The sequence below is a fragment of the Micrasema longulum genome, unplaced genomic scaffold, assembly GCF_059751315.1.
Source record: "Micrasema longulum isolate JH-2025_06_02 unplaced genomic scaffold, ASM5975131v1 h1tg000281l, whole genome shotgun sequence".
In the NCBI taxonomy this organism is placed as follows: Eukaryota; Metazoa; Arthropoda; class Insecta; order Trichoptera; family Brachycentridae; genus Micrasema; species Micrasema longulum.
Window position 1 is genome coordinate 1,579,858 of NW_028277485.1, and position 27,100 is coordinate 1,606,957.

Consider the following 27,100-nt stretch of genomic DNA (forward strand, 5'->3'; position numbering starts at 1 on the left):
AAACATCTCTTTTTTAAAAAAAAAGACGAATTGAAGAAATAGGATGTTCAAACATAGGTAAAATGGTGAATGTTACAAACAATTGTAACAAACCCAACTGGTCCAAGAAGTTTAAAAACTGGAAAATAAGCGTTGTCTAGTATGTAAAATAATTCGATTCGATCAGATGAGTCTCTTCACAACAATAAAGGTTTCGGCTCTTTAACTTCACTAAAACAAACAAATGGAAAAATTGAAGCAATATTTATGTTCAAACATAGGCAAAACGGTAAATGTTATTAATATCAAAAGGGAGAACAAATAAATAACGGCAAAAGCACAATTATGTCGTTGGCTCAACGGGAAATATTGTTGAGCAAGTCTGTTTCGCCAGAGGTTATGTACCTCAACATGGATAAAAGATTCACCCAGCTGAAATCCAACTGCATTTCAAATGCATGCAGAAAGTGATTTACTAAGTGCACGGATAGTATTGACTATGTTCATGGATACACACTGCAAATTATGTATATGAATATAGATTGGAAGACTTTGATAAGAGAATATGGAAGTCTGGGTATTTCACATAATCTAACTATATAAAATAAATTTAAAATGACGATAATTCATAATAATATAACAAACACGAAAATGTCATTGTCTGTTGATTTGCGTTTCTTTCACGTCACAACGGAGCAACAGATCAGATTTTGGATAAGGGTGGCCGGAGAGCTGTCATGTGTTACAAACAAGTTTTCATCCCGAAAAAATCAACCCGCTCGGGATAAATATTGATGGAAAAATTCATTATTCTTTCACGTCGCAATGAAGCGACCGATTGTCGTGATTTTTCGCATAGAGATAGCCGAAGAGCTGATAAGTAGCACAAAGTACTTTTCATCCAGGAAAATATCACTTCCTAGGAAAAAATTCTTAGTGGAAAAATTAATGCTATGAAAGTGGCCACTCAAACCGGCCAATGACAGGCCATAAGTCCTGTAAACGCCTAGACTTACATATCATCATCATTTCCTTTCCACACCAAATGGTGCATAGGGCACTGAATTAGTACGCCAATCGCAGCGTATCTTGATCATTTATGTTACACGAAAGATAAGATGATCAGTCTTACGCTTCAAGTACCAGTCCAGGAACTATTCTGAAACTGAAATATTCTAGTGTGTAAACACCCCTTTAAATAAATATTTCGCATCAACCATGTCGGGAATCGAATCTGAGACCTCTTGCAGGGCAGGCTAACGCGCTGACCATTACACCACGAGGCCGACAAAATATTCTATATCACCTTCTCAAAAATGTTTCCTCTCTCTGTTGCAAAAAAATTACAACAAAATAACTCCCAAGGGAGGAAAACCAACTTGTCTACAAACATTTGGACATATTGATTGAAAAGAAAGTTTTTTGATCAATGACTTGGGAAAATGGTGTATATATTTTTGTTATTAAAAATAAAATAAATCATTTGTCTTAATAAACCTGACACAGTATTCTGTTAAGACATGTGACTCAAACAATACACACATTTAAAATAGGTAATATAATAAAAGATATTCAATAGGTATCTAACCTAACCACAGATATTAGAATTCCCTATTCAGTGAACCTAGTGATAAGTACTTTTGTTGAAGAAAACAATAAAGTAAGTTATATAATGTTTGTACATTGGGCAAAATACTTCCCTACAACCCCAAGCGACACGGGGAACGTACACAATGACATTTAATTTCCGGGTATTTGAGAACACAGCTTATAATTTTTTGTCTGGACATGGCATCTAAACCTACTTCAACTGTGCAAAAGGGACGTTAATATTAATAAAGAATTAAAACTTATTGCAAGAGAGAGGGAAAACATTATTGAGAAGGGAATATTGAAATCCAGGCATTTACAGGGCTTATGACCTGTCATTGGCTGGTTTAAGTCGCCACTTTACACACTGTGTAACATTCAACATTCTGCCCATGTTTGAACATCAACATTTCCCCAACTCATCCATCTGTTGACTTTTGTGAAGTAAAGGAGCTGAAACCTTTATTATGCGGATGAGATTCATCCGGCTGAACCAAATCACCTACTAGGCAACGCCTGAAAACAATTTTTAAATGTTTATACTTCCTCTTTTACCAGGTAGTTAATTCAACAATGTTTGAGTATGTCCAAATGCTTGCAGACTGACAATATTTTCTTGTCAAAAATGATTTTCCCTCTCTGTTGCAATACTTTTAAATATGAATACCTCCATAGGTAGGAAATCCAGTCAGTCTGCAAGCATTTGGACATACTTAAACATTGTTGAATTAACTACCTGGTAAAAGAAGAAGTATAAAAATTGGAAAATTTTATTTACTTCACAAAAGTCAACAGATGGAAGAGTTGAGGAAATGTGGATGTTTAAACGCTTATCAGTTCATGGTTTACCTCTTCGTTCTAATTCTCAAGGCACTCTCTTAATACCCATCCACAATTCCTCTTTCTTCTCTAACTCATATAGTGTCCATGCGGCTCGACTGTGGAATCATCTCCCATCCACCATCAAAGATGTTACTACATTATCTCTGTTTAAATCACGTCTGAAGAAACATCTCCTTTCTCTTCCTTAATCTCTCCTCCTTTCATTTTTCCTCTTTCCTCTTTTTTCCTTTTTCCCATTGAGTAAGTTTCGATTTAAGGTAATTTATAAACAAATACGTTTATTTCTTTTTTTATATATTTTTAAATTTTTAATCTTTTTTTTCTATTAAATATGTTCTGTAACTTGAATTTTAAAAATAAAACTTTTATTTTATTGGTTGGTTGGAAGAAATTGCCATTTGGCAATAAGCCCGCCAATGTACAAATACCATTATGTACAAAAAGTTAAATAAATAAATAAACATGGGCAGAATGGTAAATGTTACACAGTGTGTAAAGTGGTCACTTAAACCAGCCAATGACAGGTCATCAGCCCTGTAAATACCTAGACTTCCATATTCCCTTCTCAAAAATGTTTTCCCTCTCTGTTGCAATAAGTTTGAATATGAATAGCTCCCTAGGGAGGAAATCCAGCCAGTCTGCAAGCATTTGGACATACTCAAACATTGTTGAATAAATAAAGAATTTTAAAATACGTTGAGTAAGTTAGAGTATTAGAAAAACTTGTGGCACGGAGACTTGTTGAATATATTCATAATAAATTGTTCCCGGAAATGGAATCCGCTAACCGGCGATTTCACTCAACAGAGACAGGCGTTGTTCGGATTCTGTCATATTTGATAATGGCAGTTGATACTGGAAATATAGCACGAATTGCTCTCGACTCTTGTCGGCCCCGTGGTGTAATGGTCAGCGCCTTCGCCTACCATACAAGAGGTCTCGGGTCCGATTCCCGACTTGGTTGATTTGAAATATTAATTTACTATAAAAAAAAGAAAACACCTTATAATCTTTTACAGAATATTTTCTTGTCGCTTTCCTATAATACACAAAAATATTATAACTGTCTATTTATTATAAAGGCAAAAATTCATAAACATTTCTTGTATACCCACAAACAGGCCATGCCTTTGTGGGTTTTTTTGTTTACTGTTTTTACTGTTAATATGAATTTCATTGCTATGTAATCATCCTTTATTTTTTTTAATACTCTGTTTTACCTCATGTACGAGTATATTGTAAAAAAAAAAAATTATAATAATAAAAACAAGGTTACTAGAATATTTCATAGTCCCTGGACTGGTATCTGAAGCGTAAGACTGATCATTTTACCTGCATGTAACAAATATGATGAAGATACACTGCGATCTGTGTACCAATGCAGTGCCCTATGCAGCTTAAGGTGCGGAAAGGGAATGATGATGATAACAGTAATATATACAAGCTAGTGAGTTAAAATTTAAACCTTTATTTTGAAAACTTTTTATCTTATATTACATATTCACAACTCAACACTATTTATTAAATAAATATTTATTAATAAAACTAACTTCTGCATAATACCATGCGAGGTCACGGGTAAAAGCTGGTATTATATAAAAATACTTTGTGAATGAAAGACACTACCATATCTTGAAATAATTGTTTTGAAAACAAACATTAAGCTACTGAAGTATTATTTTCCTACGCCCCCTTCATTTCTTATCAATACCCCCACTGAATCATATTATTTTTAAATATTCGCACATTACGCAATAAAATGGGTTACGCGTATCATTTATCTCTTATAAAATAAATTGAAGTGGCAAATACCAAATCAAATCTGGAATCCAATTATTTAAAAAAAAAAAACTTCTGAAATAATTGGAAAAGGCTAGAAAGTAATAAAACGAATTACGTTAAATCTCAATGAGTTCAAAATATGTAAAATCCTGATAAGAGATGAAAACGAAAGTATACTTAAAAATAAATAAATCATAGTTTATAAATGCATGATATAAAAATAAATACAAGGTTTAGGATTCTTCTGGGCTATGCTGTGGTTATATTTATGCCTATTTATTTTTTATGTTGGGAATTGTCAAACATTTGTCTTGCAACAAAATCGCATTTATGCTTTTAAGGCATACGAATAAAATTATTACATCGTTTATTTGATTTATTGCGTACTGTTCTATTCAACGTAATATCCGTCACCGTTTGTCTAAATGTTATATAGACAAGGGCGGGATTTTGCCCCCTAGGGAGTTATTAAGATTAACATATTACAATAAGGATGGAGAACATTTTAGAGAAGAGAATATAGAAGTCTAGGTATTTATAGCCTGTAATTGGTTGGTTTAAGTGGCTACTTCACGCATTGAGTAACTTTCACCATCCTATATGTGTTTGAGCATCCATATTTCTTTTTTTTAAGTTAAAGAGCTGAAACCTTTACTGATGCGGATGAGATTCATCTGACTGATTTATTTCACTTACATCTAGGCAACGCCTGATCATATAGCAACAACAAACCATCACGCAGTTTCCACGTAAGCATTCCGTCTTTGCATTCCATGTCATTTTTCAAGACTCCGATTTCCACGCGTCGCCATTTTTTTAATTCGTATTCATGCAAAATTTCGAACATTTCAGTAATTTAGTACATTTTCTACCAAAAATACTTTTATCAGGTTGAAATTAAGCTAAAAAAATAAATGCATTTAAGTTATGTAATTAAATTCTTATGCTGTAAAGACGGTGTTATCATTTCAAATATTGTCTCTTTTATTTTTAGATCCTTCACGAACAAATCGTTGCAAAATACCTAGAATTTGATAATACCTTCTCTAAAATGTTCTCCGTCTCTGTTGTAATGTGCCAATAGTTATATTTATCTGTGCACGCACACCACCGCTTTATTATGAATGCATTCCAGGTATTGTTATTCGATAGTAGTTTATCAAACGCAGTATTCTTAGAGATCGGAATAGCTCATCCATTTCGTGTTATAGCTGACAGAATTCAATTAGTGGTAAGGGAAAAGGCAGGCTCCCCACGGTAGAAATAGAAATTGCACCCCCGACCTTATAATACCATCCATTATAAATGCTTATTTTCCCTTGATAATTATACTTGTAGGTCGGCCATAGCGCCCATAGCCGCTAGAAGATGCGCGGAAAGTAAAGAAGGGAAAAGTCGCAGAGGTTACGAATAAAACCGCCATCGGACCGATAGTGATATATCTCTTTTTTTTCTTTAACAATTTTAAATTCACGTGGGTCTATGAAATACTGTCGAGTAAATATTTTTTTTTTGTACTTAGTAGCATAAAAAATAAAAATATTTTTTGATTTGAAAACGGTTATTTGCAATGGGCGCGCCCCTAATACGTAACGATTCGGTTAAATTTTGAACTTTGTTTGTTACCGTTAAAATTTACATAGAACATTGCCACAATTGTCAAGCCAAGCCTGTCGCGTTTTAATGGAGACATACTTTTAACCAATTTGATTTTTCAGAAATATGCATGTATTCTTTTTATTTTGTTTAAAAATACCTGTACTTTAAAATTTGTCATCTACTGCTTCATATAACACGACATTACAGGAGGATTTCTTAGCAAAGTCTTTTAAGGGATAACTTTAACTTCTAGCGTACTGGGTATACTCGTACAAATATATGTGGACTTCAGGTAAATGATTTTTTTAAATATCGTTCTCTCTAATATATTCTTTGACTGCAAAAGAAGCATTTTTGGACAGATTTAAATGGTTATTTTTTCTTTCGAAAATCTCCGAGTGTGAATGTCATGCAAGTTTTTAGGGTTGCATAATTAATTTTTTAAATAAATGATTTAAATGAGAAAATTATTGAGTAAATAAACCAATGAAAGATTATTCCATTATAAATTTCACTTTCACAATATATCTTTCAAATCTTTGTAAAGTTATAACTTATATAAAAATATAAGTTATAATCCTTTATATTATGGTTGCGTTAAAATAGATTCGCCGCGCGGCGGAATCGTTTTTACGAAACCGCAATCCTTGCGAGGATAATTATCTTAGTAGATTTATCCTGATCTGATTGAAACACAAATGTAATAATTTTACTAAACATTGTACTACCTGCGATGCTATTCTGAACCGCTCTCGAGGCCGTAGAAAACACTTTTATCTCGCGTATTTTATATGTACATACGTGAGATACAAGCTTTTTCTACGGCCGCGAGAGCGTTCGGAAGATCACCCCAGAAGTTATCGAGATATACTTGGATATGTTTTAAAAGGATATAGGCCCTATAGGCCCCTTCCTGAACCATAGGCACAAGCATGTACGATGAAAATATTTACAATTTATTTTTTGTACTTCTACTACTACCATCACGCCATTTCCCCTTAGGGGTAGGCAGAAAGGATAGATCGCCACACACGTCTATCCTGGCATTCATTCCTAGCTTCTGCAACATTCAGACATCTTGTCGTACATTTACCCTTATCTAAAATGTTCTCCACCGCTTCCTACGGGGCTCGCCTAGACCTTGTCTACAAAATTTGGACAAACTCGAAAGAATGCTGAATGAACTCCTAATGTGAAATAACGTTCGGAAGCGACCATAAAGGGCGTCTTACACGGCCGTATAATGGTTTGGCCGGTGACAAGTTGTCATCGAAAGGCGTCACGGTAATTGGCCGTTGATGTGCCTTGTCCCAGAGACTCTATATAGCCCGTGACACATTAACACTAGTTAGTACATACGTAACTGTCACAGCGCCATTTTAACAAGCAAACAAGGAAATTGAACACAAATAAAGATGTTCTGCCGTAAATTCTGCCATTTTGTGCTGGAACACAAAATTTCAAAATTCGTAACAAAAATATTGAATTAAGTTTGAGAATACTAAAAAACCAAAAAAAAATGACAAAAGCAACATATGCATTACAACAGAGATGGAAAACATTTTAGAGAATGAAATACGGAAATTATACTCCTTGTCAATCTTAATAATTCCCTAGAACAGAGGTCGGCAAACCACAGCTCGCAAGCCCCATGCGGCTCTACAGTAACTTGAGTTGGATTTATTTTCCCTACGGGTACTACCTTTTTACATCTTCTTGGATATTTTTTTAGAATTAGTTTCAATTTCAATTTCTTTATTTTATAAACGTTTATGTACATCACAAAATATTTCAATGCATACATAACACGAAAAAAATAATACTAAAATTTAAATATACAAAGATGGTGAAAAAAAAAATACCCAGCAATTAAAGAGAAAGAATGCTATCCTCTCTGAACTTTTTTTTACTAAAATGAAAGATGTCAATATTCGTAGAGATACGGTTGAGTAAAGACATTGCTCTTCCTACTGGCATTACCATCGGAAGGTTGGTTCTGCAGCAGGAAGATAAAACAGCTTAAGCTGTCTATGTCTATAGTTACCACTGAAAGGTCCGATACCTGAGGACAATATTGCAAATGCTGTCTTTAAACGAATGGAGAAATGTCATATTATTAAACTCGATAAAATTGTTTCAATTTCAACAGTTGGGGAACACGAGATACTTGTTTACCACTGCATCATTCAGGAAGAAGCGCTTTTGTGCGCAGAAATTTCAAAAGTGGTTTGCTTTGAGAGACCTGAAGAAGATACTCGTATACTTGTACATGATAATTTGCAACATGAAGAAAATTATTCCTGACGAATATAATCTGTTAATATAATACATTTTATCATATGTATTTTTTTTGTAAACTTTGCTAGGCTATTACATTTCAATACTAATTAATAATTTACAAGTTAAAAGAAAGAACAGACAAATGAAATATAAACTATTAATATATATGTATACTCGTATATATACACGCAAATAATTTAATATTCTTGCTTCTTTCACAATTTATTTATCGAAAAAGCACTCCTATTTTAAAAAAGAGTGAAAGAAATAATCAATAATTTGAATCAATTAACTGGGCCTCTTTGTATCACGTGATAGATCACGCGTTTTGTTTGTTTATTCGGAGCTTCTTGTAAAAATTCATTCGCTTTAAGCTCATCAAGATCAAATCATACACCCAACAACAAACCAAATTACTGGTCTCAAAGAGAAAGGTTGTTGATTTTGAACATGTCGGTATTGTGGAATTACCTGCATTATCATTAATTTTATATTATCAAAATGAATGTCAATAATACCCACGATTGTTTGTTTAAAATGACGAGGCGTGTCAGTGAACTGTTAGCAGATGAATAATGAAAACATATGAAATTAAAAACAAAGCATCCACAAGATCGTTGACCCACTGAGAAAGAGGTCGGGTCTCCTCTAAAAAGAAATCGCACTCAATTATTTCTAGGCTACTTACATACACTGGAACCTCTTTTTACACTGGGATACGTCCACACAATACCGTGTAAAAAACCGTGTTAAAAAAGTATACTACAAAAATAACAATGCTGGAAAGGATACCTTGTATTTTGGATTGTTAAACTGCAATTGTTTATGATTTATTTTACCGGAATTTTTTCTTAAATACAACAATATGACATCAAAATGCTTGAAATCGCGTACCACAAAAATTATTTACTATCTTAATACGGTCGAAAAATACAAAAATTAATCATAAAAGTTATATTTAAAAAACCGTCTATTTTTCCCACTGTCCAATTATTTGAAAATTTAAGGTTTTATTAAAATTATTATTAGAAACGAATTGTTTACTTCAAATCCACGAAGACAACATAAATAGTAGCGTTTCTACGTCACAAAACGTAAATACGTGACCTAGAATCAGTGGTAACATCTTAATTACAAAATCAAAAACAAAATAGGACATCAATATACTTTACTATGTTAAACAATATTATCAACTCAGGACAATTCATTAGCGCAGCCCCGCAAATACATGAACTTTTATTTGTATTTTTTATTTATTTCAACGCTGCAACGGCTTTAACAAGGTTTTTATACGAATTAACAATTGAAATAAAATGACACACACAAAAATATTGGAAATTAATCATGAAAGTAATAACGTGTTAGAAAAAAATAATATACAAATTTATTACTAGACGCAGATTCAGTTCAAGACACATTATGTACATCAGAATTGTTGGTTCGTTTACGTAATGGGAAAATTTAATATAAATATATGTATTAAATTTATTTTTAAAAAATATATATATATTAGGTAGTAATATTGAATACTAAAAAAAAGATCAACATATATATTATAAGCCAAATAGGTAAAAGAGCGATGTAGTGCATTCCAATAACGAATAATATTATTACATTACTATTAAGCGTTGTCACTCTTTGAGACCGTACGTATGTTCAAACGAACAAACTTTGAATAGGTGCGAAGGTTTTCACGGTCACTGTTATCAATATTATGTATCTTTTTTGGGTGATACCGTGTATGTTGGATTTGATCCGACGTTTCGGCTACCATTGCAGGAGCCATCTTCAGGGAAAAGGTTTATATATCTTACATTTAGGATTTGATATTTTTTTTCGCGATCTGGCAACATTACGCGGCGACTTCACGCATGCGCGCGGCAAAATTGGGGCAAAGTGGGGGGCGATCAACGGTTTTTTGGACATAGTCCGATAGATTTCAATATGATTCTACGCTCCTTCTGTATACAATGGGAACACTCAGTAAGTGTAACTAATAACATTTTTTTAAAATTTAAAGTAATTCGTAAAGTAACCAATCATTTTCATGCTTTAAGTATCAGTTCAGGAACAATGAAATATTGCAGCGTAAAAGAACTACACAGTATCCCTTTTCAGGATTTTTACCTGAAAGAAACCGTCGCGTTAAATAAATTAAACATTTATTCTGATGAAACCTGAATTGAATTAATTCCGTTTAGTTTTCACACTTGACAAAAAATGCGTTGATTAAATTCTAATTGCAAAAAGCAAGTTTGTTAAAGTGCACGCGCGTATAAATAAATCATCTTTATGCATCTACAGCAATGCCATCGCGTCTGATCGTTACGTCCTAATTGTTTAGGAATATTGTATAAATTTACAAATTAATAAAAACGATCTCCATGTTCCGGAAGATAAGACATACATAAATATGCCTGTAATGTAAAGTAAATCAATATTATGTATACTAGAACAAAAATAATATGCGACCTATAAATAAATCGATTAAATTTTGTTTTTATCGACAACATTAACAATATTATCAATTGTTAACATTAATAATATTAATAACTTTTAAGATATGTTAATTTAGAACTCGGAATCAGATGTGAATTTATTAACTATGTCTTCCTATTAAATGCTTTAAACTTGTTAAAACTGAGAGAAGAAAAAATATAGATTTATTGAATTTATTTAAGATTGTCGACATTATTTATATGGCACTGCTCAAATCTATTAGCGCTCATTAACTTCAAGTACCTGGACGAATGACTCGTCAAGTACGTCCCGTTCAGTTACAACAATTCGCGAACAGTATACTCGTATAATGCTATTCTGAATCGACTTAATGTACTCGGCAATAACTATTCTGACGTTGGTGATATATTTAACATAAAGTATAGTTTATATAAATCAACTCTTTTTATCGTCCTTAAAATATAACTTGATTAGAATGACAGCTGTCAAACTAGTGATGGGAAAGTACTGATCACTGATCAAATCGATTTAACAGTTATTTCATGCAATCATGAAACTCTGTTTCCGAAAATTGATATAAAAACGCAAAAACAAGCCTATTATAGTATGTTTAACACAATTATTCACCAAAAAAGGAGACATTTATACTTTTTTCATGAACAACATCAAATTAATTATTTTTTTATTCCATCAATATACATTGATCAATTTGTCCCATCTCTAACGTTTTTGCAAAATGATGTATAACCTTGTAAAGAACGCTGTTAATAATTAGGTTTATTTTAGTTTTCTTTTAGTTTTAAAGCTGATTTTATAAATTAATGTTGATTTATGTTTCAAACATTGTATTAAAAAAATTAATTAACACGCCAGATACAAATGATTTTTCGTGTGTCGATATAAATAACTCCTTTGACGTTACTACAAAGTTATGTCGTCACTTTTTCTGACAACTGTCATTCTAATCATGTTACATTTTAAGGACTATAATTATTTCAAAGATGATGAACGGTAACTTACATTTGTCGAGCTATAGTTGTGTACCTATATTATATTTTTAAAATATTATTTGCTTTTTCTTTTTTTTTTTCTAGTTTTTGTATAATTTAGTGAATATATATAATATATGCTTTTTGGATTCTTATTTTTGACTTTTAAAAAAGAAAAAATATGTTAAACTTAGTATAATTACATTTTGTAATTTTAGTTATTTTTTATTCAATGTTCTTATGATTTAGTTATACCTACCTGTCCTTTTTTTTAAAAAAATTAATTAAAAAACATTTTTCGTACTTATTAATTTTTATATTATTTTTTTGTGATTTAATTTTAACACGATATGTTAGCGTGTTCATTGAATAAAACAATTGAGTTATAATATGTACATATAACTTTTTATGCTTTTTATTTTCTCGTTTATATACTGTATATTATTTGAAGTGTTTATTTACTGTATATTATTTGAAGTGTTTATTTACTGTATATTATTTGAAGTGTTTATTTCTACACAATACGTATTTTTTGTTAAGTAAAAGGCACTACGTGCCGTGTATATTGATAATAAATATGGTCTGCAATGGTTTGAACGTGACGAAGAAACAATGCCTTAAAATTTAAGATGCAAATGTTGGTAGAAGCAAAACAAGGAAGACCGAGAATTTACAGATATAATATATTGTTTATGTATTTAAAATATTGCAAGGCTTTCTATTTAATTAATTTAATTTAATTTATAACACATTATTTCCCAGGGCAACTTATTGTACAATGAGGACGTTCAGTGCTACGGGAAAATTTAATTTAAAAAATTAGAACATTTCATAGACGGCGAAGTTTCTCGAAAATTTATGAAAAAAATAACAAAACGGTTTTCATCAGGTTCAGGTGAACAATAAACAACCTATCGATTGACAGGTTATAGCGTAAGTATAGCGCTCTTGCCTATAACTATAGCGTTGTTATGTGTTGTGATAGATTTACGGTTTTCAGATAGCAATGTTTTTTAAAGTTTAGCGTGTTTTGACAGGTACGGGTTTCATCTTTTAAATGTCAGGGAAAATTACCAACTTGAAATCGTTACGTCACGGGAAAGAAATTAGAAAATTAGGAAACTTAAAAAATCATATAGATGATAATCCGATACAAAAATAATAAAAATTTGTCTTAGCAAATTTTTTTTCAACCCTCAAACTTCATCACTATAAACCCTTACGATGAGTCAAAAATATTTTTTTAAATATTAAATAAAATAGTTTACTCTCAAAACAAGTTGAATAAAATACAATTATACAGAATAATTGCAAAACAAAAAGATAATTCTACGGGATATAGTATCAGTAAAGCACATCTCTTAATGTTTTTTTTTTAATATCACATTTTGATAAAAAAAAAAAAAAAACAAATTTATTCACAATTCTAGTACACCGAAAAAAATACTGGAATTGAAAATTTCTTACTTATGAGTAACAAATATATTATATTATGCAACGCTATATAGGATCAATATATTGTTGAAAAAAAATCCACCCAACAATCTGAATTTCATTAAAGAATGAATTAATTTCGTATTTTAATTATTCGATTTCTGTAATGCACTTTTGTAGTGCGACGTCCTCAGGTAAAAAATCTAAATTCCGTAAATGTCGCAATCAACGCTCCATTATTCCGCAAAACGTCTACGCGGTTCAGACAACTGGGAAAATGTTAAAAGCTGTTTAATAAAAAGCCAACGCGCGTAGTAAAATTTGAGATTATCGAAAATTATGCCGAAATCCTAACAAATGCAATTAAATGCAAATGCATTATTACAGATGCAATTAATTCGGTTGAATTTTTTCGTCTTGGATCAAAATAAGCGCAACATTTAAGTTACTAAACGTATAAGAGATTATATAAATATGTTCAAACATAGGGTCGAGGGCTTTGTAAGCCAAGCCTAGCGGTTCAATCTCTGAAACTACATTTTCAGGTGGTCTCTGGTCAAATAGGCGGATTACGTTGAGAGAGGGTTGCTCGGGTCATATGGTATGCATGTAAACAGCTCACTAGTTGAGGGGGTGTATGGTACCTGAGAATGTGTTCAGCAAACCTGTTTCATTGTTAAGTCGGCTAATTGCGTGAGTGTGCGAACATTTCGATGTCAAATATTAAATTGCTGAGCCTAAATTGCTGTCAAAGTTACATGATATGGAATCTGTGGAGCAACAATGAAATGTAATGTGAGTAAGAGTTTCAGCGAGTTTCTCACAGTTACCGTTTAAAAATATAATTAAAATGCGAAAATGATCCAAATTTAATCGAGTTTTGTTGTTCTCGGTGTGGTTAAAAATTACAAAAAGATTCATAAAACGGGCGTCATTGTCTAATCAACAAAAATGAAAACATATTACTCAAAACGAATCGTATTACCAGTGAAGACAGTATTCAGTTATGTGGTTAATTCTTCATTATGTAGTTCTAACTTGCATCGTCCTGGGTCGGTATCCGAGCAGGATAATTCGTGTAAGTCACGATCAATTCAAATATATAATATTGATGTTTTTTGTAGATATTTCTTGATTAATCTCCATAGTTAGATTTCGATAAAATTATAAATAAAGTTATCAATAAAACTTCTTGGTTTAGTTTTATTTTTTTATTATTTTGACCAACGGCGCTTTCGCCTAAGTAGGCATCTTCAAGACTGGTGAATTGTTTACAGCTTTTATACTATTCTTAACATATTTTGGAGATAAGAAGATCAAATAAGTATTTTAACGGAGGACAGAAAACTGTTTAGTTTTTTATTGTTTAATTTTTAGCATAACACTTAACAAATTTACTATGGTGTTTATTTTTGTAAATTTATTGTATAATTATTGGTATAAATTTAAGTTGCTAGAATTTTACTCGTCCATGCACTTGGTAGTTGCAAGACGGTTAGTAATCTAGCTTCAATAGGTAAATGTTATCAACTATCAAATTTCCAAATATAGTAGATGGGGTCTAGAATTCCAACCGTCCATGCGCTCAGTAGCTGCATGACTTGTTGTAATCTAACTTCTATTTTTATAAATTTGTTTTTTATTTAATTTTTTTAAATATCACTGAAACTCTAAACTTTATTATCAAAAAAAAATAAAAAAATAAATGTAAATAGGGGCTAGATTTCTTATTGTCCATGCGCTCTGTAACTGCAAGAAGTGCTGTAATCTAGTTCCTATATATCATAACTGGAGACGAGGAACTATAATCCCAACCGTCCATGCGTTCTGTAGCTGCAAGGAGTGCCGGGATATTTATTTATTGTACAGCGCCCTTGAGGTGATTTTCACATAAACGGCGCTATATAAATTATCCAAATATATATATATTTATATACATACATATATATATATATAAATATTTACAAATGGTTTGCTAAACAGTTCATTTTCGAGAGTTTTTGGACCGAAATTGGGATTAAACATTTATTATTTAAAAGGTGGGAAAATAACACATGGCGAAATACAACAGAGTGGGAGATACACATTTTAACAGTAGCACAATACTTGTTTGATAAAAGATAAAAGTTGTAAACGTTGAAAACAATTCACCAGTCTTGAAGATGCCGAAGCGAAAGCGCTCGTTGGTCAAAATAATAAAAAAGTAAAACTAAACCGAGAAGTTTCATTGATAACTTTATTTATAATTTTATCAAAATCATTCAAATATATATCATAAAAAAACACGTGGTATAATTAAATGAACACAAGCTGACGATAAAGAAATTATTGGGTTTACTTTTAAATAAAATACTATTAGGGAAAAAGAACGTACATGAACCCAAAATGTGTGTATTATTCGTGAGAACATTTAAGTCAATAGAGAAGAGCCAAAAATGTTTACACGTATTTTCACCAGCACAGAGAGAGTAATTAAGATAAGTTCATACAACTCAATTACTATGGCCAGCGAAGAAGCGCTCTTAAGAGCCAAATAACAATGTTATCTTAGAAAGATTTACAGGTCACACACAATCATAATATTCGCTATTAAATCATTGGACAATAGGAGTCGTAATTATTTTAGGCCTGTAATTTCGCTAAAGAATCAAATTCAAAGAATTTAACAGATCAAGGAAGGCAAGCGAGACCCGATTAATATCCAAACATTCGATATTGATTTACCATAGTAAATTATTGGTTTTAAGTGTACTGTGCGTAAGTTGATAAACAAAAAAAACTTTACATAAAGTTAATATTTGAAGCACTAACTTTATGTTTAAAAACAAAGTTGTTTTATTTATTTTATTTAAAAAAACTTTGTTTTTCACAATTCGACAACTGAACTTACTTGATAACAATATTAAAAAATATTTGAAGAGAAAAAAATAAACAAAACGTAAGCAAAAATATTCTTTCAAGAATACAATATAAATATTCTCAATTTCAAATCTCATTAAATTAGCACGGCTTTGGATACAAAGTTTATTTATGCACCGTTTTCGATACAAGCAAATCCCTTCAATGTGTTTAGCTCTAACTTAATTAGCGTAGAAGGATCGTGGCTTGATTGAGTTTATTTTCTAAGGGACCAATCAGGTATAAATATTTACTCGGCCACAAGTTCCGTGAATATCTAAGTAGAATATATATGTACCTCAGAGGCAGATGAATGCAAATCCAGAATTTGATGAAAGGACATTTCAATTTTCGTATCCAGTTTATAACCAAGTTTACTGATGTTGAAGATACATAAGTCTTATAATAAAAGAACCTATGCATTAAGATACCGAAAATACAAATTAATGTTCTAAATTATTATTTAGGCTATTGTTGAACATTTAATGTTTGGATTTGCATCCGTCTGCCTTTTGAGGTACATATATTATTGCATAATATATTATTAATCCACGGGTGCCTGTGTTTTTCTTGAAGGAAGGACTACTCTGAAATGTATATAATAGTTATATGCCTTGCAATGGTAAGACGTAATTTATAATTTAAAATGGTCAAAACCTAAATTTTTATTACATTCTTGTACGCCGCAGAAGCATGGACCTAGAGAGAAAGAAAGACGCGTTCCAAATGTGGTGCTGGCGTAGAATGTGACGGGTACCATGGACAGCTAACGTGACTTATTTTTCTATGATCCGAGAATTGGGTATTGAAAATCGTCTTTCTTCCACTGGAAAAATAGTATGGACTTCGGCCACGTTACGAGGCGAAGAAATAACGAGGTAATGCGAGCAGACGTAATTTCGCGAAAGTCTAACAAGATGGATGCACTTGGCTACAGAAGCGACTGGCGTCTCTCGTCAGGAGGCCTCCAGAAGCGACGAAAACAAAAACGGATGGAGGAAGATCCTGACGACGTGCTTCCCTTCTGCCAACGTCACCGCGACTGCTATGCCAAGATTGCCAAGAGCAAATGACTAAGAAGGGTAATGAAAATAATTCTGATTCTTCTTTATCCACCTTAAAGTCTATGGTTCGCTCGTGTTCCTTCCAAAGCGGTCACGGGTTCGATTTCTGACAAGGTTAACAAAGAACGCCTTTAATCAGTTGCTTGGAAATATTAAATACAATGCGCAAATTTCAACATAATCCTTCCTAACTTAATGGCGGTCATGTCTGACTGTCCCGCTCTATACAGCGAAAAACTTTAAGACTTCCATTGTCTGATTTCCCCTTGTACGTCTGTTGTAGTCTACCTGTCAAATAAATTTAGTAAAACGCGAGATCTATTATTCAAACTGACACGAGAGGCAGATAGATTCGGAAAGCGAGAAGATCGCCCCTAAAGCTGGTCTAGACGGGATGTACAAATTATATTCATAGCCAGGGGTGAAGGGGTTAATTCCACCACCGGTATTTCAATAAGGATTCATTTAGTTAATGTACAATGTATCTCTAAAAAGGTTTCAGAGTATCGGACTCTGGAAATGCGAAAACATCCGATCGATATTCATCTACGGATGAATAACAGATTCTAGTCCGTTGCTTCATGTCTGTTATAGGGACGAGGTAATAGAATTTTTCAAAGCTCCAGAATAATGGAATTTTTCGTGTTTTGAAGTTGGTATAATTTAAGTGTAGGTAAACAAAATAGAATGAGGGAGATTTTCACAGCATTCGTGTAATGTAAGTTATTCAGATAAATGTAATATTAGGAACGTAATATTACATTTACGTGTCCAGGCGGATGAAGAATACAGTTCTGCGCGTGAAATATAATAAGAACCCTGTACGAGTATTTTCAACTTGATGGCTACTCAGGTAAAAATCCTCAAAAAGGAAATCGAGGGGAGATAAGTCCGCCTTGCAGTGAGTGGTTGGAGGGTTCGCCCACCATTTTTGAGGTTCTGGATTCGATTCCTGGCAAGGCGGACGTAAATTTTATTTTAAAGGTGTGGCATCTGAAACGTAAGGCTGATCACAATACTTTCATATAACGGATGACCAGTGTACGCTGCACTAAGCGTACCAATGCAGTGCCCGATGCACCAACGGTTGCGAACAGGGACATGATAAAGATGAATGCTACGCGGAATTCATTTCACGCTTCGATGTCAGTCAATATGTATTAACTATAGTCGGGGTCTACGTTCAAAGCGCACGCACACGGAAGGAATGCGGTAACGTGTTTCGACGCTGCCCGGTTGAGTTTCAATAAAAATTGACGTCTCGATATTCAAGAATATTATATATTCGTGAATATTGGTTAGCTAATTTTTATCTTAACTCAACCGGACAACGTCACTGATCAGCGACTATGAAATATTCTAGTGAGAATACACAATTTTGAATAAATTTCAAAAAATTTCATATCAATCATGTCGGGACTTCTTGCATGATAGGCAAACGCGCCGACCACTACACCAAGAGGCCGACATATAAAAAACAGTTTTTTTAATATATTCAAATAATGCTGTAATAACTTATATTTACATATAAGTTATTAATTTAAAAAATACTTGGTAGACTTCCACTTATTTATTTTGACCAATTAGCGCTTTCACCCTCTAATGGGCATCTTCAGACTGGTGAATATTATACAGTGTAAAGATAATTTATATAAAACTAAATAGTATCTTAAGTGTAGGTAGATTAAAAAAAAAAATGTTTTATTACAATGTACAGGGTCTAACTAAGGGGGCTAATAAGGGTGAGTTTTTAAATTCTATCTGCTGATTTATTAAGATTCTATAGCTTTTATTTTTATCCTATTTATTTCTAAAATTTCCAATCTATCTAACTTTTGACCTTTCTGTCCTACATGTAAAATTTTTATGTCTTTTGATTTGTCAAAAGTATGTTTTAATTCATTTAAATGTGATGCATAGTTTGATATGTCGTTATTTAATCTATGTAAAGCTAAATGTTCTTAAATGAACATTCGGCTTCACATAGATTAAATATTTTTAAATTAATAACTTATATGTAAATATAAGTTATTACATTACAATGGAATTCCATCAAGAATTGTCAATAAATAATTTAAATAAAATATTCAAATAAATAAATATATTTTTTAAGTAATTTGTATTTAGGTATAACAAATTCCTAAATTAATATACAATTTTTTTTTAATGCGTCATCATAATGTAAAATGTATTACCATTATTCAATGTTTATACCATTGTATATAACGACTATTCAATTTTTAATCGGCCATTCACTCCACTGAAAATATGGTCTAAAATGACTATAATACCACTGAAGATGTAAAGGAACGCGCATATAATGCGTAGTAAGTCCCACAATCCTATTTGACGACGAAATATTTTTTGTGATAAGGGCACGCGCGGTCATTATTGAGAAGTTAATCCACTTAATTAAATCACTTTTAATGAAAAAAGTCGACGTCCGCGTTAAGTTAAAAAATGACCTACATCGAGTCCGAATTTTGTACAAATTGCCTAATTTGTTCTAGGGAATCCCATAGCTCCCCCGAGTCGCGTGTGAGGAATGCGAACGAATGCATATATTTTGGAGGAAAAAACACTCTTGTGGCACGAGGGTACTCCGGATTGCTTATTGCCGTGCAGCCGGACAAGGGAAATATGAAATATAATAATAGGAGGGAAGTGTTCGGGCACCCCTTGTAAAATACAAGGGAGAAACAGCGCAGATGTGCGCAACCAGTAGAAAGCACAAGAGTAAAGCTAATTATTAAGTGTACAAAGGATGCAATCACATTTTATATCAAACAAGTTTGTTTAGCAATCCAAAAATAAACTTAACGGAGTAATTTTTAAAACCACTTTCTTATTAATCATTCAAAAAACTAATTGTACAGTAAAAACGACAATTACCTCATTATTAAGACTGTTACAGCGCTGTTCACGTGATTAATCTTCTCAAGGGCCCTTTAAAAATTATTATTACCAATATTTTGAGTTCGTTCAAATGTTTTTAGACAATGACGAAATTTCGTCCCCTAGGGAGGTATCACGACAGAGATGGAGCAGAGCTATTGAATTAGTTTTTATTTTATTATGATTTATCATAAAGTGTAATGAATAATGCCGAACTTTAAAAATGATCGTAAAAGTATTTTTTACATTTTCCGAAATTAACAAATTACAACAGAGATGGAGAACGCTTTAGAAAAGGGAATAAGGAAGTCTAGGCATTTACTCTCTAAAGTGTTCTCCATCTTTGTAGTAATTTGTTAATTATAATAACTCCCTAGGGGCTGAAATCCAGTCTTTTGTCTGCAAACATTTGGACAAACTCAAAATATTCAAATTCCCCAAATTACATTTGACACAACATTTATCATTAGAGTTAACATACATAGGACCAAATCACATATTAAATTTCTAATAAAACTTCTTCAAGAAGTATTTTAAAACCCCAAAATAAATATATTTACTGAAAGATACAAGAAAAAATCATATGATAGATAATGAAAAACCAAATTTTATTAGTGAAATTATTACGGTTTTATTTATAGTAACTGACTTTAATGGCATTTAATATTATAAAATTTTAAAATGTTAAGAGAATGTTACAGATCACTGAGGGATCTCGAAGTTCCATGCAGAAGGACCGAGGATTGACCAGGAAAGCATGACGTGAGATTGATAAATAACAATCATAATTGAACGTAGTTATGCAGAAAACAGCCAGCCATAGAAAATTGAAACTGAGATAATAGCACCTTTGTGAAATGAGTGAATAAACAAATCTCCACAACAGTTAGAATGTTTTTGACTCTAACAAATGATAAATAAAACAAGAATTATATTAGTTTTTTTTACATTACAAACAAGAATGAAATTATGTATTTGACCAGTTATAATGTTTTTAAAGTTCGTTAAGATTTTCTAGTGCTGTGGGTGTTTTCTGCTAATTGAAAAATGTCGATCGAAGATCCACGTTTTCAATTGATATTTCGTGCCAATCGTCCCAGGAATCGAATCCGAATTATACAATATATAAATATTCCACTTGTTCATGTCATCTAAAGAACGTTCCAAATGGTGAACGTAAATAATTAAAACTTCGTAATTTATGATTTTCGCAATGTGCTAATTATATTTTATGTTAAAAAAAATATTCGAGAATGATTTTTAGTTAGATTAATGTTTTTCGGTTGGTGTGAGAGAAACATATTGATTTATTTTATTGTTTAACATTTGTTATTTTTTATAGTTTGAATTGATTTGTGAGAGTAATTCGTAGTTTATAAACCTTTTTAAATAAAAAGATAATTACGGAACCATGCATTTTATTTGAGAATGTTATTTATTGTGTGTATATTATATAATACTGTGTATTTATTTTGTAGTGGTGTTCTTACCTGACTATCGACTGGTGACAGTTAACAAATTTGTTTGGTAACTGAAAAACCGCTACAAATGTTCGAGGGTTGACATTTTTATTGTGGCGGTAGAAAGTTGAAAAACTCGAAACAAGAATTCAACTCACTGTGTTGAACAGACTTTACATTGTGTCACCTATATAATGGTAAATCACACAATGATATTCTGGTTTGAAGATTTGTACAAAGAGGAGTATAAAAATGAACCAAAATAAACACATTATGAAACGGGGGGCAAGAGACGGCATCCCAAGTGGATTTGCGAATATTTTGATCGCGGAAATAAAGGATGCGGTGCTTCGATATTTTGCTAATGGGAAGTCCTTAGAAAGGGGTTGTGGTCCAAAAATATATTCAAGCACTAGTCGCATAGGTAATCTAATCTAACATATTGAATAAAATTTACATTAACTTATCTGCCATTAATACACCTTAAGCACTGAACGTTAAATAAGGACGTTCAGTGCTAAGGCACATTGTACAGGATAATTTTATTTTTTTATTTTAATTTATTGACAATTCTTGATTTGCATTCTTGAAATATTTTTCAACTTATTTTTAAATGTACCTACACTTAAGATAATATTTAGTTTTATATAAATTATCCTTACACTGTATAATATTCACCAGTCTGAAGATGCCCAATAGAGGGTGAAAGCGCTAATTGGTCCAATAAATAAGTGGAAGTGTACCAAGTATTTTAAAATAAATAACTTATATGTAAATATAAGTTTTTACATCAGTACATGAAAATGTTTTTATTTACGTGGTAAAAATTAGAGCAATTAATTGCACAGCGAAGTTTCTCGAAAATGTATGAAAATTACTATACAAATTAACTACTTAGAACAACTTAACAGGTTTTTATGAATTAATCAATCAATTACGGCGTTGTTTTGTTTTGTGACAGATTTTCGGTTTGCGGGTAGTTATTTTTTTAACGTTCGGATAATTTTGACTTTACGGGGTTCTACTTTTTAATGTCAGCACAACTAACCGACAACTCGTGACGTCACGGGCGGAGTAATTTCAAAATTACAAACATTAAAAAAATCCCAGCGATGAGAATAAGATAGATATGAAGATTTAATTTTGGCTTCGTTTGACAGTCTATTGACAAATAAAACATACAAAAAAACACTGAACTTCGTCATTGGTAGGGCCTATTTCTGATCTTGAAGTTTTCTCACCTAATTATGCAAGCCTATAATTTATTGAGAAAATTTTCATTTTCATTAAAAAAACACAATCATTACAGGCTAGTTATGTTCTCATTGAACATTGCGTAGTATTCTGTAATACGAATTTAAGTTGATAATGGATACTGGCTACTGACTGAAGTTTGCTTGAACTGCAATGGGGTTTCAAGTGGTCGCCATGTGATATAAGTCACAATTCACAATGTTGGACGATAGTGAGAAAGGATAAAATGCTATCATAAAACTCAAGTGGAACACTCTCCACAATATTACGTCAATTCACGAGTTTTATGAATAAACAGAGTGTAAAAACGAAGTGCCCAACGGAAGTAAGAAAGAAACATACATTTGAAAGAATATCCCTCATTATTTGAGGCGAAATAATCGGTAGGTTTAAGTGTTATTTTAACTAGGCATGTTCAAATTTTGGTGTAGATAAAAATTGTAGAGATTTGGAAAGTTTAAACTTGGGCAGAACGGTAAAATTTACACTACATATGAAGTGGTAAATCAAGCAAGCCAACGACATCATAAGTCTTATATATATAGTTTGATAATTAATACAGCGCCATTTTCGTGACAATCGCCTCAAGGGCGCTGAATGCCTGGACTTCATATTTCACTCAAAAAACTTATATTATAAAAGTATTCTTGATTCGGGTTGTGATCCCGTGGATAGTGTCGCGGACTCACGGATCAAAAGTACAAATTTCGCACCCCACTCTACCCCAACTCGATTCCCATTTTCTAATAGTCAGATATTTAGCACTCATTATAAATAGCCGCCAAAATTAAGTCGATTTTTTGTAATGCATAGATTTCCGTAGTATCTAATAATTCCTCATCTCTGTTGAGATACATGCATTATAAAATATTAATAAATAAAACAAAAAAGGAATGATAAATCCATATTCAAATTATAAAACTAAATATTTTCTTTCTCCAAAATCACTAAATAAATTTAATCAGCCAACCGGGTTTAGAACACGACTTTTCCTTTGTCAAGGCTATAAACCAACATAATATATTTAAATTTTGTTTTATCTAGGCTACCATTTCACAGAAAAGAGATGAGAGTTGATAGAAGGCATTTGATTGAAATATAATTAGAATTATTTAACCCTTTAGGCAAACGACTGTTACTGAAGCCTTTAATTTGGTTATTAACCATGGGAACAGTCGATTTCTGAAAACTGTTGGCCGATCAAATTTGATTGAAGTGATTTTACACAAAGAAAATACATATTTATATAACTTAACATGGAAAACCACAAATCTAGTGCTAACAATATTCCATATTTATATAAGCTGTTTTAGTAGACAAAAAATACACACATTAATTGTAAAAGATTTTGATGTTTTGGTGTGACTTAGGTCTCTTTTTAGGCTACACTTGTTTTATACATTTATATTTGGCTGACTAAGATTTCGTCATTTTTGTGAAAACTCACCTCAAGGGCAATAATTAATTTAATTTAATTAATGGTCAGCGCGTTAGCCTGCCATGCAAGAGGTCTCGGGTTCGATTCCCGACATGGTTGATATGAAATATTTAGTGAAAAGGGTGTTTCACACTAGAATATTTCATAGTCCCTGGACTGGTACCTGAAACGTAAAACTGATCATCTTACCTTCATGTAACAAAAATGACCAAGATACACTGCGATTGGTGTACTAATGCAGTGCCCTATGCGCCATTAGGTGCGGAAAGGGAACGATGACGATGAAAATGTTATATAACATCTAATGTAAATTTCAATTATTTTTTTACAAAAACAAATAGATTTTTCAAATACATATTACATAATAAAATCTAATAACATCTCTTGTGTAGGAAATCCATGTATGACAAGGTTACAAATGATGAAATCAGGCAAAAGTTCAAATCTGAGACAGGTATAATTGATAAGATTAAGAAAGGGTCCCTGAGATGTTTTGGTCATGTAGAACGAATGGATGACGAAAGAATGGTAAAACAGATATACATGGCGAGAATGAACGGTAACGTAGAACGAGGACGACCAAGGAAGACGTGGCATGATCAGATAAACATTTTTTTCTGGTCATGTCAAAAGCAGACAAAACCAACGGGCATGTATGACGAGATGTACGAATGCGGAAAAAGCTAGGAATGTTTGTCAGGGGAAATGGGGTGATGGTTATAGTACGAATAATATAGGTGATATGTAAAAAAAAACATATTTAAACTAGGTAAGCACTGTCGTTGCGCCGACAATATCTGCCAAATAATTTTGATTTTTTAAAAGTATTTTTAATTTCTAATAAAGATTACACAATTTTGTTTCAACGGAATATTCTTTTTTTTTTTTCAAAATGAAATTACATATTTTTCCTTTTTGACATCAATAAAAAAACATGTACAAAAATCTGACATCATCTCCTTATTTTTAAAAAAAATGTTACTGCTGATGTCATGTTATGTTTTCTAATGTTAATGTTATGTTTTTAGATATTGCCGGCGCAACGAAGATACATAGATGTTCTTGTTCGAAGATAATTTAGCCAAATTTAGCGTCTTATCTCAATAAAAGGACTATTGATGATCACGTATCATCAATAATTTATTAATTATCATCGCTTGACAAACAATAATTGTGCGTATTTCAATAAAATGATAACGAATGTATTCAAGTAAATTACGTTCGATAATTTTTACCTAACTTTTTACATCTATTTAATTATGCAGTCTGAAACTAGTAAAAAAATACAATTGGACCACAACTACATAATGTCAGTTTATAATATTTGTTGTGCGTTTTAATTCTCTATTCTTCTTAATTCAACGCATGACTGTGATAGTCAAATGGAGTTGGGACTTATATCTCAAAAATTATAAAATACATACTGTGAATAAATTAATATACAACATTATAAAGACTTAAATAGACTTCTTCTTCATTATCTTTTCGCAACTAATGGTGCATAGTGCACTGAATTGGTACACCAATCGCAGCGTATTTTGATCATATTTTGTTGTTACATGAAGGAAAGATAACCAGTCTAACGCCACAGGTGCCAGTCCAGGGACTATAAAATATTCTTAAGATAAAACACCGTTTTAAATAGATATTTCACATCAACCGTGTCGGGAATTGAACCCTAGACCTCATGCATGGCAGGCAAACGCGGTGACCACTACACCTCCAGACTGACTTTATTTATTTTACAGATTTATAATGATATTATTGCTACAGTTACATTACAAAAATGAAAATAACTCACCATAAAATGTTATAATAGCATCCATCCGAAAAAAATAAACATTTTTCAAATAATCCCTATTATTTGAAGAAAAAAAAACATTGAGCACAAAAATAAGTTATAAAAAAAAAAACATTGAATTCAGTCAGTAGAATGAACAAAAAAAATCTAAGCACAACTAGTATTAATAATAACATAATGCAAAAACACAACCACAAAAAATGTAAAAAAACATTCTTTTTTAAAAAATTGATTAGGTATTATAAAAAAAAATACAATGAAAGGAATGATTTATTATTGGAATTTTAAACACGATTTGGAATTTTTTTTCTATTTCGCGCCGGCAAACTGTTGCCTCGAACCTACTCACGAAATAGTCTGGAAAATAGACGCTGGAACGCGTCGGGTGTACACGACGCTCGGCGAGCGGCGCCGTAGTGAGAAAAGTGGCTTGGAATCCTATGTACAATGATGCTAGTCAACTTGCTGTACGGAATACGTATATGTACAGTGTACGTATAAGGGAAGGTCCAATTTTCTGATTCGTTGCGTGGGCAGCATTCAGATAATCACATTGAACTGTGATCGATTAGAAATATAGAAATCGTTAGAAGATTTTTTCATAACTTGATATTTATTGCAAACAGTTTAAGGCCCAAAACACAAACTAGCCGGCCGCCGACGCTAGGTGTTTTATGTACTTACACAGTCCCACATCGTACCTGACGTTTTTTTGTAAAAATAGAATTGAAACCGATGTCCGTCTAGCCCGAAGTGTTTCTCCGAACTGACAAATAAATAAATGAAAAATGGTAAGATATCCAAAATAAAACAGTTTTATTGGATTTAATTCTACTTTTATTTTTTTCAAATACATGTGACGCGTTTCGTCTTGTTAGGACATTATCAAACAGACTTGAATATTTACAAAGTATCCATAAGGATTATATTAATAATAACAATAATTAATTAGTACAAAGTATCTTTATTAACTAACAATAAATCACATATATTTTTTTCAAAAGTAGAATTAAATCCAATAAGTGTTTTATTTTGGATACCTAACAATATTTCATAAATTTCTTTGGAGACAGGCGGGCGGCTCAAGCGTTCCGGAATATTCCCAAAGTTTGATTGAATAACAGTGAAAATTTAAATATTTTGAAGAGATTTTAATGAATTTTTAAACTTATTTAATATGGGACAATGAAATAATCGTGAGAAAATGCGCTTTCGTGAGTTTTTACGTAAGTTCCGGCATTTATTTCTTATGAGATTTTGAAAATATCAATTTGAAATTTAGATCAAATCGATACCTTAGATATTTACCTAACGATTCGTATGGAATAAACAGT

At 32.0% G+C, this 27,100-nt stretch overlaps 1 protein-coding gene across 7 annotated transcripts in view; it reads right to left on the reverse strand.

Annotated features, from left to right (window-relative positions):
• Positions 1-27,100, reverse strand: part of trio (trio Rho guanine nucleotide exchange factor) — a 492,673-nt gene that overhangs the window by 437,540 nt on the left and 28,033 nt on the right. Inside the window, exons 1-2 of one of the 7 annotated variants that reach the window (XM_088224403.1) lie at positions 26,116-26,184; positions 25,767-25,822 (exon numbers count right to left, since the gene is read on the reverse strand). The exons of the other annotated variants lie outside the window; for them this stretch is intronic. Of the exons in view, the coding sequence (XP_088080529.1) occupies positions 25,767-25,769 (3 nt within the window). The 5' untranslated portion in view covers positions 25,770-25,822; positions 26,116-26,184. Of the gene's footprint in view, positions 1-25,766; positions 25,823-26,115; positions 26,185-27,100 lie in introns of those variants that run through there. 7 annotated transcript variants of the gene reach the window in all.